Source organism: Lactuca virosa, chromosome 9 (assembly GCF_052849685.1).
Source record: "Lactuca virosa cultivar CGN04683 chromosome 9, Lactuca_virosa_CGN04683_v6, whole genome shotgun sequence".
NCBI classification, from domain to species: domain Eukaryota; kingdom Viridiplantae; phylum Streptophyta; class Magnoliopsida; order Asterales; family Asteraceae; genus Lactuca; species Lactuca virosa.
In genome coordinates, this window is record NC_136434.1 from 62,254,305 (window position 1) to 62,266,044 (window position 11,740).

At 35.1% G+C, this 11,740-nt stretch overlaps 1 protein-coding gene across 1 annotated transcript; it reads right to left on the bottom strand.

The window, feature by feature from the left end:
- Positions 1 to 1,106: 1,106 nt before the first annotated feature.
- LOC145137241 (pleiotropic drug resistance protein 2-like) lies at positions 1,107 to 7,985 on the bottom strand. The gene is made up of 15 exons (XM_079071385.1): positions 7,446 to 7,985; positions 7,013 to 7,101; positions 6,547 to 6,922; positions 5,396 to 6,387; positions 5,096 to 5,256; positions 4,911 to 5,014; positions 4,654 to 4,819; positions 4,398 to 4,558; positions 3,985 to 4,317; positions 3,617 to 3,907; positions 3,443 to 3,526; positions 2,942 to 3,075; positions 2,609 to 2,836; positions 2,048 to 2,474; positions 1,107 to 1,376 (listed from the first exon to the last, which is right to left on the bottom strand). The coding sequence occupies exons 1-15, from the start codon at positions 7,983 to 7,985 to the stop codon at positions 1,107 to 1,109; spliced, it is 4,356 nt and encodes a 1,451-aa protein (XP_078927511.1).
- Between the last annotated feature and the right edge of the window lie 3,755 nt (positions 7,986 to 11,740).

Here is an 11,740-nt window from a genome sequence, read left to right on the forward strand (position 1 = left end):
TAACTTATAATATATTAGTAGGCCGCACATATACTCGTCTCATAATGTTATCCATATAAATAGTTCGGGTGAAGTGCAACCCAAATGGACCATGCCGTGTCGGGTCAAGTATATACCAAATAAGTTATGGACTTAGACACCTTATCCAACACTTCCATCCTCAGCCTCCATTCCCCTAAACGATCCTTTTGAAACCATAATCCTCATTTGTGTGTTTTTGAGCCTTAAGAGTGCATGGTGTTCACTTTTGAAGTCCCAATTGGAAACACCATACAGGAATAGTAAGTAATAAGGAATGTGCAAACTGTAATTTAAATATTATATTTGATCATAATACAAATCTTATAACTTATCATAATATAAATACTGTAATTGATCAAAATATATGATTGAAAATTTCTTTAAAATCAAGTTTGTGATTATAAATCATAGATTGTTCATTAAATTATATATCAAATCAAATAATATGATTTTAAAGAAATAAAAGAAACCTTATAATTACTAACTAGGATCCTAGTAATCTTGTTCTATAATTATTTTCTTAGTCATCGTGTTAGACTTTTAGTAGGTAAAATATATAACGAGATACGAGATATTTCTTCGAGTCCAAGAACTTCGTGTCGCATGATCTTTTATCTTCCACTAACTTATCTATAAAAAATTCCTTAGTGTAAAAAAAACAACACAATATGATTCTCATTAGTCATTATATTATTAAACAAGTTTCCCATAACATTCACCCTAACTAATGTTTTTTTATTGGTTTTAAAGAAATAGTGCGATCAGCAATTAAATTGATAATACTTATACTATAATCAAGTTTCTCACTCTATATATATGACTTAATCGTTTGAAGATCCGAAACACCTCACGAGGGTTGACATTATAGTTATTGACTGCACTATTTTTTTGACCTCAAGAAGTCAAAGGCCGGCGCCGACCCCACCACCCCTTCCCCACTCTTTCTTTAACCACAAGTCAAACCAGTTTGTTCTTTAATCTTTATTGTACAAAATCTCAACGTTCAATTATTAAATATTCCCAATTCTTGTAAAAACAGGAAAAAAAAAAAGATACAATCGATAAAAATCTTCGATGGAATCAAATCATCGCCTTTGGAAGTTCAATGCCTTGATGCCATATACAAAGACAGCAAAGAACAAGAGTACCCAACCAACATGAGCAAGAGCAACATATCCTAGGAAATCGTGTTCGTATCCTAGGAATTCCTTTAGGTAAACCTTAACCTCCATGTTTCCATGTTTAGGCACATGAACGAGGTTTGTCTTGTCGCCTAGCTGAGATGTTATAAGCCCGTATATTGTCCATGCAACCGGTGATCCCCAATAGTACCATCTCCACCAAATCGGGATTTGCTGCAATGTTTCAAAAAATGTCACTTATCTTTTAGCAATTAACAAATAATAGTACGTAATTGAATATAAATGAAATTAAATTTATAATGATTATGTATTGTTATATTCCATCATGCATGGAATGGAATGAATAAACACCTCTTCCCTTTGAATTCAAAATTGTCAATGGGAAATAATCATGATGTTTGATCTCGTTCGAATTCTGATTAATGTATACCAAACTCTATCTGAGACTTAATTTTTTTTTCTTTTTATTCTCATTAACTGTTGTATGGATAACTGGTTTAAAAAATATTTGAAAATAACAACACACTTGACAAATCGCAGTAAATTTTGTAAACAATTAGGACTTAATGGAGAAATATTCATTTCTATGACTTTTTCTTTTAAATCGTTCTTCCGGTATTATGTCGAAAAAATCTATATATAGCTTAGCAGATTAAAAAATTCCCCATTAAATCCTTAAACTATAAGGTTGCGTTTGTTGCAAAGAACAAACTTTCTAGACTATTTTCGATAATAAGAATGAGCAGGATATTCATTTTTGGCACAAACAAACCTATGTCCCACTTTTTTGGTAGCACAAAGATTTACGAATTTCTGTCTCATTGACATTACTCCCAATGAATGGCAAAAAAAAAAATAAAAAAAAAAGTGTAGCGAAAACTTACTGTTCTTGGAATGAGGAAACCAGAGAACAAATTCCAGAAGCTAAGGAAGAAGGACATGACGATGGCAGCAATCTGGTAACTTGGAGTAAGAGCCACAAGCATCATTCCATACAAAGTGAAGTACACAAAGCACATGAACACGTAATAATAGAACCACAAGAACTTCCCCAAATCCCATTCGAATCCAATCGTGGAGTAAAGAAGAAGACTATAAAGAAATGTTTGGATCCCAACATAAATGGTTTCCACCAAAACTTGAGCAAAAGCATACGGTAATGCTGAGTACATTCCGGCTGCTTTTTCTCGATAAAACACTGTCCGTTCAATCGCGACAACCGATTGAACGGCAGAGGTGTTTGTTCCACCAAGGAACAAAACCGCAGCATACATTGCTCCCATTAGATTGGACAAATCTTGTTGTTTGCTCCTGTTTGAAAACAATAGTTTTTTTTTTGTTATAATGGCGGGAAAACATTAATCTAGTTTGACTTTTCTTCATGGTCAACATATTTGTTAATAGTTTGACTTTAAATATAGTAAAAGTGTAAAACTGAGTCTTACATTATCTCTCCTTTGCCCCAGAAGATAACGCCAAATATAAGACCAATAACTGCCGTCATGAAAAATCTAACAACGTTGTACTGTGGGTTTCGCCAGTACGACCAATGTTGTTTCCAGAAACATGCTTTGAACTGTTCAAAAGACGGCTGTGAAAACTGTGTAGCAAAATGAAGATCATGAGAGTCTTCTGGTGGTGTACTCAACTCTTTGATAAGCTTTTCATTCCTCCTAAAAATCATCCATGGAAAAAAACAGCATAAGTTTTGAGAGATTGTTAATTTAAAGATTAATAAAACATCTGAAAAAAACAAAAATCTTGGTAGGTTTTTATACTTGTAGAGATCAGAATTTGCGAAAATGTCTGCAAAATCGACTCCAAGTTGAGCTTCAACTGCTGTAGAACTGACGTCTAGCATCCATGTTGCTGGGTTGTATCCTTGTTTGATCTTGGAAACTCCATTAATCGACTGAAAAAAATGTAAAAATTTACCCAAATGACCAAAATGGATGTTACCATGTAATAAATAAACCATATTTTTAGCCTTTTAACACAATGATCATCGAAATAGGGTCAATTATGAATTGTGAAATTTCCTTACTGAAGGTACCCATCACAAAACGCTAACAAATTTTACGATTAGAAAAAAAAAATCATATTTCACAAATATACTGCCAAATTATTTGTATTTTGTGAAATTCTTGAATTGATCTAATTGCCACATAGATCTTATTTTGTTAAAAAAAAAAAAAGTTGTTAATTTGTTAAATGGACCTTCTATTTTGTTATTTTTTGTGATTATTCTTAAAGCTAATTAAGAAAAGATGGTTCCTCACTTCAAAATACTCGACAAGAAGGTGCGAATATTGTCCAAGAGGCCCTGCGTATATGACTTGCCCTCCTCTCTTCATCAAGAACAGCTACATAAAGATCAAATTTTTCTCAAGTTTTAAAGTGATAAAAAAAACATTAAATCGTCAAAAAAATCAAAAAGGGTATATGAATCTTACCTCATCAAAAGCTTCAAAAATGTCTATACTCGGTTGATGAATAGTACACACAACAGTCCGGCCAGTGTCCACCGTGTTCCTGACAGCTCTCATGACGATAGCCGCTGCTCTTGCATCTAGACCTGAAGTTGGCTCATCCATGAAGATGATCGAAGGGTTTGCCACAAGCTCCACCGCTATCGTCAGCCTCTTTCTTTGCTCCGTTGATAATCCATCCACCCCCGGAAGTCCGACGAGAGCATATCTTATTGGACCCAACTCCACCAGCTCCATAACTTCCTCCACAAACATCTGAATTTTCCACCGGAAAACACCATCAGTAATCGGAGTCATGAATGGAGTAAGTAATCATATATCGCTGTATATACCTTTCGTGTTGCTTCATCGACATCCGAAGATAATCGGAGCCAAGCAGAATACAAGAGAGATTCATAAACGGTGACATGAGGAGAATGAATGTCGTTTTGTTCACAGTATCCACTAACACGAGCGAAAGTTTCTTGGTTTTTGGGATAACCAGAGATGCTAATACTTCCTTCGATATATCCTCCGGTCTTCCTTCCGGCCAACACATCCATCAACGTCGTTTTTCCGGCACCACTTACGCCGACCAACGCCGTCAGAACCCCCGGTCTGAACGCGCCACTAACATCTCGTAAAAGTTGCAGACGATTCTCCTCTACTCCTTGGCTTTTCATTTCCTGAAAGTCGTAATAAATTACTCAGTTTGACATCAAAAAGGTAAAGTTGTATATATACGCTACTTTTACATTTTACTTACAGCAGGCATATCGACGTAGTAGTTGACATGATCGAATGCAAGAGACAATGGCTTGAAGGGTAACACCATCCCCTTTTTAGATTCGGATTTGGTTGCTAAGGATGCTAACTTCTTCTTCTTGGCATCATCATCGTCTGTAACAGATTTAGAGTCCGCCATGGCTGCATTTTAAGATTCGAAACCAAGATAGTCATATACATACATGGGTCAATTAATCACGAATTTTGAGAGATTGGTGCTTGAAATGTGGTCTTACGAGTCAGAAACGTGAGTGCTAACACAAAGCAAACGTTGAAGACGAGTGAGAATCCGAAGAGTGCAAGAACACAAATCCAGTACCAATGGCCTTCAGTGAACATTCCTCTGGCTTTTAGAAGTTCTTTCCCGACTGTGGATTCTCGATACATTGTGTCGAAGTTTGGCTGTATATATACAATATCATTGATCGAACAAATTCAAAATACAAATATTCAAATAGAATCGAAATCGATATGTATTGCTATCTAAACTTACAGCGCTCCATCGTTTATCGAGAAACTCAACAAGAACGATTGCGTTTTGTCCATATGACATGGGAGATAGGTAATATGCCCATTTCATCCATGGTTGAAGGTCATCTATAACATGAACAAAAGATCACATTAGTACGGAATTAAGATGGTTATTTGATTTGTATATATCCCTTGTTAACTACAAACCTTTCGCGATAATGAATCCACCAAGAACAAAAACGAGCAACAGAGTGAAAGTGCCGAGAGTGTTCGCCACAACCTGTGTTCTTCCAAGTGCAGCAATGAATCGAAATAGACCTAACGCCATTTGATGTATACCCAAGTACGCCAACAGTTGTCGGAAAAAACTGAAACATCACAATGGAAAAACGAAAATGGTTCAAATTATCGAGTGAAAAAAACTGGGTCTTTATATCATTTGATCCAAAAGAAGTCTTGTAAATCATTGACGTAAGAATTTAATCCTAGAAGAAAAGAAATGCATACCAACTAGCAGAAGGAGCAAACCCGATAGTGTAATAAGTAAGAAGAATCCAAATTCCTGATTCCATAAGTGAAAGAGGAAGTCTCAGGAGCCAAATCGGAAGAGCAAAAGCCCAAGCAGGATAAAACAACGAATCCCTTTGTTTATAGAACACCGGTAGCCGGAAAATCGTCAAAGCAAGCTCAGCCATCCCGTTAAACATAACGTTAATCAGACTGAAAAACAACGCCCCATAATACTTTCCACCATCATCGATGTCACCATGCTTCATCGTTGTTCGAAAAAACATGGTGAAGGTGAACAAAGCCATGATTGTGATTTGGGTAGTCTTGAAGATATACACAAAAGCATTTCTTTTCATCAGAAGCCATTCTCTCGATAAACACGCCTTGAAGAGTTCTTGATTCGATATCCCGTATTTGTTTGTCACGAGAGCGGCTGGATGAGCTTTAGATTTGTCATAAGGGACATGAAGAACAGCTGAGATCTTTAAACCGGTGTGAAAGTTTCGGAAAAAATGAACGAAATCGTCTACAGAAACGTATCTGTAAGCTATACTTTTGTTGAACCAGTATTGTTCTTGATCTTTTCTTGATGTGACTTCTTGTAAGAAGTCTGCAACGCCTTTTCTTTCTGGGCATTTGAATCCAACGTGTTCAAAGAACTCAAGAACGTTCTTTCTTGGGCCTTGGTACACGACTTGACCTTCTGAAAGAAGGATTATGTCATCAAAGAGTTCGAAAGTCTCAGGTGCGGGTTGTAGGAGGGAAATTATCATAGTAATGTCCATGATGTGAACCATTTGTCTCATATACTTTACGATTTGGAATGTTGTGGAACTATCGAGACCAGTTGAAATCTCGTCCATGAGAAAAACCTTTGTGGGTCCCACGAGCATTTCACCGGTTGTAACTCGTTTCTTCTGGCCACCGGATATGCCTCGTCTCATCTCGTCTCCGACCATCGTGTCTGAACAAATATCTAACCCGAGTAGCTACAGTAGCATAACACTCTTGGTTAGTTTTCAGACTTAACTTATTGATTTTATTGATTGTAGAGTTGTATAATACAACTCTACAATTTGTTAAAACAGGGTTGTAAATAATATTCTACAACCCTGCTGATGTAACAATCAAGAAAGGAAAAAACGTACCCTAAGAACATACTCGGTGACCAAGCTAGATTCTTGTCCGGAAACTGCAATGGATTTCATGAATGCATCAAGTTCAGCATCCGGTTTGATTCCTTCGGCTTTTTCTCGTCTCGACAATTCTGCTAACATCTCGTATCGTGTCCCGACTCCCAAGCAACGTCCCGAAAAATCCATGGTCTCTCTCACGGTCATTTCACCGTTGTGTAGATCATGTTGGCTAATGTAAGAGCAAGTTCTTTGAGGGACAAATTCGTCCATTTCGTGACCACAATATGTCACCTTCCCAGTTACCCGCATATCACTTTCGAGCTTTCCCGCAAGTGCTTTCAACAATGTGGTCTTTCCTGACCCGGGAGGTCCTAGAAGTAGAGTCATTCTAAAAAGAATACCGATTTCGTCAAGAACTATAAAGATTGGAAGTGAAAACATAAGCTAGAATTGTAGAGATTTACATGATTTTTTTTACCTAGATGGTGTGACGATTCCTGATACTTGATGAAGGATCTTGACTACCCTTTTCTTATTCGGGAAAAGTCGCATGAAACCGAGTACATCCTAAAAGCATGATAAAAATAATAAGATCAAAAAATTTCAAAAAAAGAGTTATTTTTTGGACAGCCCTTAAGTTGGTCCACAGATGCTGACGAGCATCATGAAATATTTAGATACACAAGAGTCTAGTAGATGGTCATGGGTGACATAAATATCATGGCCCATAAAAAGTTCAATCCACAATGGAATTGAAATTATCAATTTGCATTTGTCTAAGACTACAACTCTCCACTATTTTTGTGTATACCATCACTATAACCAAGTGCACTATACCCATGGAGACAAGATCAATAAATTTAAGAAGCTAGTCAACATATTAGAACTTTTCAATAACTTAAAAAACTTGCCTCGATCGAATTGATGGTAGAATTAAGCAGAGTTGGAAGTGCTCTACTTCCAACAAACGCATCCCCTTCAATCGACAACTCCTCATATCTAATTTCAATCCTCGGAACCTCAATTCCAACTCTATCAATACGATCTCGGAGTCGTTCAAGAAGTCGTTCATTGTCATTATCGATTCTTTCTTGTATATTCTTCATCAAATTCTGTCTCTCTTCGGGTCCAAGATTTGCAACATCAATCTCTTCACGGACAACTTTCCCATCATCAAGAACTTGAGTCAAGAATCCTTTTCTTAATCGATCATATGTTGGAAGCCTTTCAATGGCAGCCCACATGAGTTCATCTTCATCATCTTCTCTCCCACTTTTCTGGAAAACATCGGGACCTGGTGTAGTGAATACTTCCCTGATACTAGCTGCACCCCAACCCCTGGTGCTTCTTGATGCTAGACTTCCTCTTCGGCTTATGTTCCGGCTCATGTTTCGGCTCATGTTCCTGCTCATGGACCTCATTAAGTCATCACCAGCTAATGCAGAAGCCATTTCTAGAACCCCAGATGGAAATACTCAAAAGAATTATATGAACATGGGGAATGTTGATTGGATTTGTGGAGGGAATGTGTGTGTGTCTGTTGTTTCTTGATTTGGTTTTTTTTATAGGTAAATGGATATTATTAGGAAGACAAAAGTTAGCATATAAAGTAATCTATCGAAATTCTAGTTTTTGTCATGTTACGAGGGGTTCGTTTTTTCTTATTTTGTATGTTCAAGTCTCATAACATACATTTATTTCTTTACTTTTCTATAGTTACTAATTTTATTTTATTTTACATACTAAGACCTAAGTGACATGCTTAGGTTATTGGATACTCAAGTTAAATGTTTTGCTTCATAACATATATTTATTTCTTTACTTTTCTATAGTTACTAATTTTATTTTTTTACATACCAAGACCTAAGTGACATGCTTAGGTTATTGGATACTCAAGTTAAATGTTTTGCTTCGTAATATATATTTATTTCTTTACTTTTCTATAGTTAATAATTTTATTTTTTTACATACTAATACCCAGTGTTGCAGAAATCGGCCTTGGTGGCCGATTAATCGGCGATTAATCGTTTGGCGGCCTCGAACCGATTACGATTAAGGTACTTGGCGGAAATTGGTCAAAATCGGTCAAACTCGGGCTTGGCGGTCCTCGGCGGTCATAGGCGGGAAATATTTAAAAAATTCAAAAAAAATAATTTTCAAATATTACATCAAAATTTTAAAATTTTAAGCTTTCAAATTTTAAAATATTATACTAAAATTTTTAAAATTTCAAAATTTTAAAATTTAAAATTTCCAAATACTTAATTTTTTAGGAAATATTAATTTTTTAAATAATTTTATTAATAATTTAGGGTCCCCGATTAATCGCCGATTAATCCCCGCCGAGTCTGATTAATCGCTTATCGTCAGTCGACCGCCAAGCGATTTTTACAACCTTCCTAAGACCTAAGTGACATGCTTAGGTTATTGGATAATCAATTTAAATGTTTTAACGTTTACATGTGGATATTTTGTTTGATAAGTCTTTTTAATCAAATTTAAATATTTACTTTTGTTTACATTTCAATTTATATATAGGTTTATATTAATCTTATTAAAATCTCGATCTTAATTAAGATCATAAACAAAAAATGATCTCAATCACAATAAGACCGAATCAAGATTATGATGTTATCCTAATTCGATCTCACATATTTAGTATTTATTTTATAGTCAGGTCTTTAGTATTCTAAACCCTAGCAAATTCGTTGTTTTAGCTCAAAAGTCTAAAGTTGATACTAACAAAATTGTCTATTCAGCTTGATATATATCGAGTCTTATAAAGTTCATTTAACTCAAAATCGACTATTACAGACCTTAGAAAACCTCATAGAGCATCACAACTTTATCAGTATATTTTGAATTAGACAGAATATCATAAAAAAGAGGCTAGTCTCTTTTGTGATCATGTGCCTTTACATGGTCAAAATGACTTTGTTTTTTTTTTTAATTTTTAATTTTATTATAGTGTTTCTTCCTAATTTTTGGGGATTAAACTTACAAGAATTATAGTTATTATTATGGATGTTTTAATCAACATCAAGTTATAATGAATAATGCATGAACCATTGACAACAAATTTTGAGACGTATTCATATTAGTGGGATCTTTGATTCACATCCGATATTAGGATCACGTCATCACGGTATTGCAAAGAAATTGTGTGATTTCATTACATATGTTTTATAATATAAAAATTATTTGCTTCATATGTAAATAATAACAAATTTAAAATGTGAAAAAAGGAAACTTAACAATTTATTCAGTTTTTTGTCTTCATTCGGTCAAATAAGATTCTAGAAAATGAACGTTAGTCATTTGTATTTACGTATACATAAACCATTTTTTTATTTTCATCAACCAAATGGTCAACTTTTCGACTAATATTTGGGCCCACGTCATAAAATATGATCTTATATATCGAGTATCACCTCATCATTTTTGGTAAAATAATAAATCTTGTTCGTTGTCGACTCATTTGGATGATGATGCAGATGTTTGAATAGTTAAACATGTCTCGACGTTGGGGTGTGTCTTTTGGTTAACGTCTAATAAAAGATTGACAGGAATTATTTTATTAATTTCCTTATTTCAAATTGATTTCACAACTATGAATCACATATTCTATGCTACTAAAATTTACAAGACTTGATAAAGACATTTCAACGATCAAGTCGTGTTAGGCCAGGACTGGTCCTAGCAAACTTGAGAGGCAAAAAATAAAATAAATATAAAAATAAAAATAAATTCTCAAATTACCAAAATATATATATTTAAATTACCAATGTTTAATATGATAAAAGTCCGCCTTAAGTTAATGCAATAAGCAAACATATCCATCTAATAAAGAAAGTGATCTTGGGTATTTATAAATTTCATGCTGATGTAGCTCAATTGCTAAGGCATGTAATAGAGTTTATGAACAATGTCATGTATTGTAATGGGTGGTTTCCGGTTTTCCTTCTATCGGCTGGTTTGCAGCTGACGCCAACCGTTTTTCTCGCATGTTGGTCATCTGTTTCAGTCTCCTTCGTCCACATGTGTTTGCTATTTGAGGGTTATGACGATTCTATTCTGATCGACACTTTAAATCAAAGTTTTTCATTTGTATCTATGTTGGAACGTAGATGGATTTTTGATTTCCATCTCTAATTATAAGTCAACAAGGACGGTAAGATGGAAATCATATTGCTTCATAGTATGGTATTTTCTAAATAATTCAAAAATAAAAAATATTCAAAAACTTCAAGGATCATCTTTGAGCTCATAGATTCTCACTCGGTAAGCATATATTCGTTGTAATCATGTCCAAATCCTTCTGGTAATCTTCTTACACCCTTTTCCCCTCGATTTTAGGGTTCCATTTGTCTGGTTGTTGGATTCCTCATATCATATGTTGAAGCTACGTATAAAGATTGTGCTTTTATTGTGAAAAAGAGGTAGATAAAAAAAAATCAAACGATTTAGAGAACTGTAAGTTGTTTTCGGAAGCGATTTAGTACTTGTCATAGTTTATCTCTCTCACACACACACACACACACACACATATATATATATATATATATATATATATATATATATATATATATATATATATATATATGTGTGTGTGTGTGTGTGTGTGTGTGCGTGTGTGTGTGTGTGCGTGAATTAGAGTCACATTAAATTAGTTGAAACAACTTTTAAATCCAAATCCTACTTCCTTTTTACCAAATTCAAATCCTGCAAACATCAATGCCTTTTTTCACTTCTTTGGGCCTTCTTTCCTTGAAGGGGTTCTGAAGAACATGTAACACCTGTTTTCCAGAGTGGATCAGCTAAAGACTTAATGGGATCAAATATGGGGTTTTGGGAAAAATCATGTGACATGACGTGGGACATGGGTTGCCACGATATGGCAATAGTTGTATAAGCATGCATCAGTGTTGGGCGCCACGATGTGACAAGCTTATTGTCACAACGTGGCAGCCGCCTAAAGGATTAACCCCAATTACAGGGTTTATGCTCCTATTTAAGGGAAGTGAGGGATAGGGTGTGCACACTCTCGACCTCCATCACATCCCTTTCACCCTCCAAGAAAACCTGGCCTCTATTTTGACCCTGTGTGCTCTTTGTGGTGATTTTAGCCCTTTGAAGAAGAAAAAGGTGTTCTTGGTGCATTGTTTCAACTAGCAAAACCTCTCCATCATCATCTTGAACTATTTCT